Source organism: Cicer arietinum, chromosome 4, assembly GCF_000331145.2.
Source record: "Cicer arietinum cultivar CDC Frontier isolate Library 1 chromosome 4, Cicar.CDCFrontier_v2.0, whole genome shotgun sequence".
Taxonomy (NCBI): domain Eukaryota; kingdom Viridiplantae; phylum Streptophyta; class Magnoliopsida; order Fabales; family Fabaceae; genus Cicer; species Cicer arietinum.
Window position 1 is genome coordinate 62,388,715 of NC_021163.2, and position 4,542 is coordinate 62,393,256.

The following is a 4,542-nucleotide window of genomic DNA, read 5'->3' on the forward strand; positions in this document are numbered from 1 at the left end:
GGACCCACACTATCATCATTCATGAGAATCGTGTATTAAAGATAATTTTTAAATTATTAAATACTATTTTATTTTTTTTTATAGTTAAAATCATTTGTAGTCCTTTCATTTAATTTTCGTTAACGTTTTAGTTGTTTTTGTTTTATTTTAATTTAATCATTTATTTTAATTTTAAGTGATAATTTGATCTTTTATGTTTTAAAATATCAATAATATTATCTTTTTATTACAAAAATTCAAACAAAACCTATAAAATTAATTATATTCTTCAATATAATACAAATTTGATCAAATTCGTAACCTAAATATTCAAATCAACTCATATTTTCATTCTTTATTTGATGTTGTTAGAGATAAAAATATGAGTTTATTTAAAGATTTAGTTATGAATTTGATGAAATTTGTATTATATTAAGGATAATAATTAATTTTATCGGTTTTGTTTGAAATTTTTTATGAATTTTTTGAATTTTTACAAAAAAGAAGATAATATTGTTACATTTTAAAATATAAAAAATCAAATTGTCACCTAAAATTAAAATAAAAAATTAAATTAAAAAAAAACTAAAATATTAACTAAAATTAAATTAAAAGACGACAAGTATAATAATATCTCAAGAGAACTCAAAGTGAATTATTAAGATACCGTTCATTACACATACTCTCACTAAATAGGTGTGATAGATGGTCTAGAAAGATACACTACAAATAGTGTGAATGTAGACAATCTATTTTCAAGGCTCTATATCACTCCTTCCAACTTTAACTATAAGTAAAAAGGTATATTTTTATTGGCTTCAAATATAAATAAATGTCAATTCATACATCAACCTTTAATAATATTGTTCCAAAAATATGTTGTCATTAATTTCTTAATATTGTAGGAGGTTATCATATTAATTAGAGGTAAGTTAGTAATTCTATATTTTTTTATGTGAAATCAATAAAATTAAATGTATTTACTTAACATCCTTAATAAATATGAAATTAATTTTTTTTTCAAGTGTCCTTAGAGTATTAATTAAGGATTAAAAAAATTTATATTGAAAAGAATAAAATTTAAACTTTTTAAAAATTGAATTCACAACTTCAAATACTTTTTTAAATGATCATGTGACAATATTTTATTACAATAATGAAGAACTTAGTTTTATTTAAATTTAGTTTGCTCTTTGACATTTTTTGTTAAATAACATTTCAAATTAAAACACATGAAAAAGTGAAACCAAATTAAAATAAAAAATAAAATAATATTATAATAATTAAAAATAAAAGATAAAATAATATTATAATAATTAAAAATAAAATATGTATTGATTGGACATACATAGTTACGATTTTAAAATTCAAAATTCAATGTTTGAAGAGACATATTTAAATTTCAACATTTTGTTTTGAATGTGAATCCAAATAAGATATAAGACCGAGTTAAATATTATGAGTTGGTTTGTATTTTAGTATTGTTTGAATTTATCCCAACTAATGACACTCCAATAGTATACTTGGGACAATTATAAATACCACTCCTAAACATAGGAAAGTGAGGGAAAAAAAAAGAAGTGGCCATTACTAGTAGTTTGGTTGATTAGAGCAAATCCACATAAGCCAAACAACAAAGACGCCTTATTATATAAAAAAAAATCTAAATCAATCGTTTCAACCTCACAGAGACAGAGCACGCCTTGACCTACAGACCAAGTCCCACATTTTTTGTTTTATCCAAACATGGGCACTTCCATCCTCGATGCACTTAATGTCCGCGTAGAAGGCTCCGGCGACAAATACCTTGTCTTCGCTCACGGCTTCGGCACCGACCAATCTGCGTGGCAACGCGTGCTCCCTTACTTCACTCGCCACTACAGCGTCATTCTCTATGACCTCGTTTGCGCCGGCAGCGTCAACCCTGATTACTTCGATTACCGCCGCTACACCGCCCTTGATGCTTACGTCGATGACCTTCTTAAGATCCTTGATTCCCTCCGTGTCACTCGCTGTGCTTACGTCGGTCACTCCATCTCCGCCATGATCGGAATGTTAGCTTCCATTCGCCGCCCTGAACTTTTCTCTAAACTCATCCTCATCGGTGCCTCTCCCAGGTAACATAAATGGTAATTCCATCAATTTATAATTTGTCCAAAAAAATAAATAATAAACAGGCGAATTTATTCAGTTAGTTATTTATAACTGTTTTGTAACCGAATCAATCATGATACTAAGTAATTAGTTAGTTGTAACTGATTTGTAAAATAGTTTGTTATGAGCTGTAACAAACAGAAACAAATGAAATTGAGTATTTGGTGTTTGATTTTTGTTCAGATTCCTTAACGATGGAGAAAATTATCACGGTGGATTCGAACAAGGCGAAATTGAGCAAGTGTTTTCAGCGATGGAAGCGAACTACGAAGCATGGGTGAACGGTTTCGCGCCGTTGGCGGTGGGAGCCGATGTACCAACGGCGGTTCGAGAATTTTCTAGAACGCTGTTCAATATGAGACCAGACATATCCCTTTTCGTGGCGAGGACGGTTTTCAACAGTGACCTGAGAGGGATTCTAGGATTGGTTAGTGTACCGTGTTGTATTATGCAGACGGCGAGGGATATGTCGGTTCCGGCGACGGTTGCGACGTACATGAAGGAGCATCTCGGCGGGAAAAGCACCGTGCAGTGGCTTGACACGGAAGGACACCTTCCTCATTTGAGTGCTCCTTCTTACTTGGCTCATCAACTAGAGATAGCACTTTCTCAGTAGCGCGTGGCTTTTAAATTTCGTGTGGTCGCGTGGCTGTGGGGTTAACTCCGTTTTGCTGACAAAGCTACAGTGAGTCTAGTCTTCATTCTCTAGAAGAAATGTACGAAAGGTACCGAAAGTGGACACGTGTTAAATAACGAGTGGGGTTTGGTTGTTAAATTTGTGAGATTTTATTGTTGAGATAAGAATCTGCACGTGATGTCACGTGGGGTGTGACCATTTATAGGTTCTTTATTTATTGGAAATTTTGTAAAAGGAAACGAAGGAGAAAAAAACAAACAAGTGCCTTGTTTCTTTTATGATCATTTTTATCGTTATTGTCATGATTATTAGTTACTAGTTATAAAGGTCTCTTGTTTTTACTAGTTTATTCTCTGTTTTAAAATTTTATCTACTATTGACTTTCAATTATTTGATGCGACCTTATATAACAATTGTTTTTGGTATATAGAGTATGTGTTTACAATGAATGGCTTTTCTGCTCAAAATATCTAAGTTTTGGGTTTTGCAACAGAAAATATAAAGGGGATCAAAATATCTTGGTAAAAAAAAAACATGCTATTATTTCATTTTCTTTGTTTTGTGTTCAAATTAAACTATTTTTGTCTGTGGAAATTTATATATTTATTTAAATAATATTTGGAATATAAATGTTACTATCTTATCTATTTATTTTTTATATGTATAGTTTCTGCATAATTTCTATGTATTTAAATATAATATTAGCCATAAATTCTTTAAAAGTAATTACTAAAGCCAAAAAAGAGATAATTAGTATTATCTTGATCTATCCTTAATTTTTCTTAAAAAATTAATTTTTAACAAAATTTCTTTTCAAGTGTTTAATAAAAAACTGGATCAACATATCATTCTTGAATCAGTTGTGTTATTTAAATATAAAAATGTATAACTGGATCGACATATCATTTTTGAATCAGCTGTTATTTAAATATAAAAATGTGTGTTTGACATGTATTGAAGTAAGTGAGAATTAAGTTAAGAGAGAGATAAAAATAATGAAAAAAAAGATGGAAGAAAGAAACCTAAATTTACACATATACAGTGTTGAGAGTTTATTTTTGTGTTTACAAACCATTTCTGGTTTTGAATTGGGTGCCATAGAATTTCTTTAATATCAATATATTTCTCTTTCAAAAAATTTACGGATACCCCAATATTTATACCTTGGGGTTTGGAAGCCATTTTATTTTTAGGATGTTTGTATAGGAAAAGGTTTAGAGAGAAAAAGTAAAATAGTAAAAATAAAGTGCGGTGTATATGCTCTCATCATTTAATTTGACAGATTAATCAATGCAATTGAATGAAAATATCTAGTTCATATTAGAGAAAATTCACACTTAATTTTTTAAGTCTTTATTTAACTTGAATAACAATTAAAAAGGATATTATATGTAATTACATTATAATCACTTTCTCGTGTGTCTAAATAATCTAGAATAGATAGAAGAGTAGAAGGTACTATTATATTATATAAATTATAAGTTTTTTTTTTAAGATTTTAAAAATAATTTTAAAGAAAATTTATTTAAAAATAGTTGAAGTTTTTAAAATTTATTTGTTATTAATTAAAAAAATTAACTTTGATATTTAATTACTTATATATTTATTATTAAAGATTTTAATATGATATGAATTACATTTATTTTTAAATATACTTTTTAAAAATAATTTTTATGAAGATCATTTCAAAGTAGCTTTTCATTTTAATTATCTTTTGAAATTTTATTATTTAAAAAAATTGTAGAAAATAGATGTAATACTTAAAATTATAT

At 27.9% G+C, this 4,542-nt stretch overlaps 1 protein-coding gene across 1 annotated transcript; it reads left to right on the forward strand.

The window, feature by feature from the left end:
* The first annotated feature begins 1,538 nt into the window (after positions 1–1,538).
* LOC101513167 (strigolactone esterase RMS3) lies at positions 1,539–3,114 on the forward strand. The gene is made up of 2 exons (XM_004498939.4): positions 1,539–2,096; positions 2,317–3,114. Exons 1-2 carry the CDS (start codon positions 1,726–1,728, stop codon positions 2,747–2,749), a joined length of 804 nt encoding a protein of 267 aa, XP_004498996.1. The 5' UTR covers positions 1,539–1,725; the 3' UTR covers positions 2,750–3,114.
* The last annotated feature ends 1,428 nt before the right edge of the window (positions 3,115–4,542 follow it).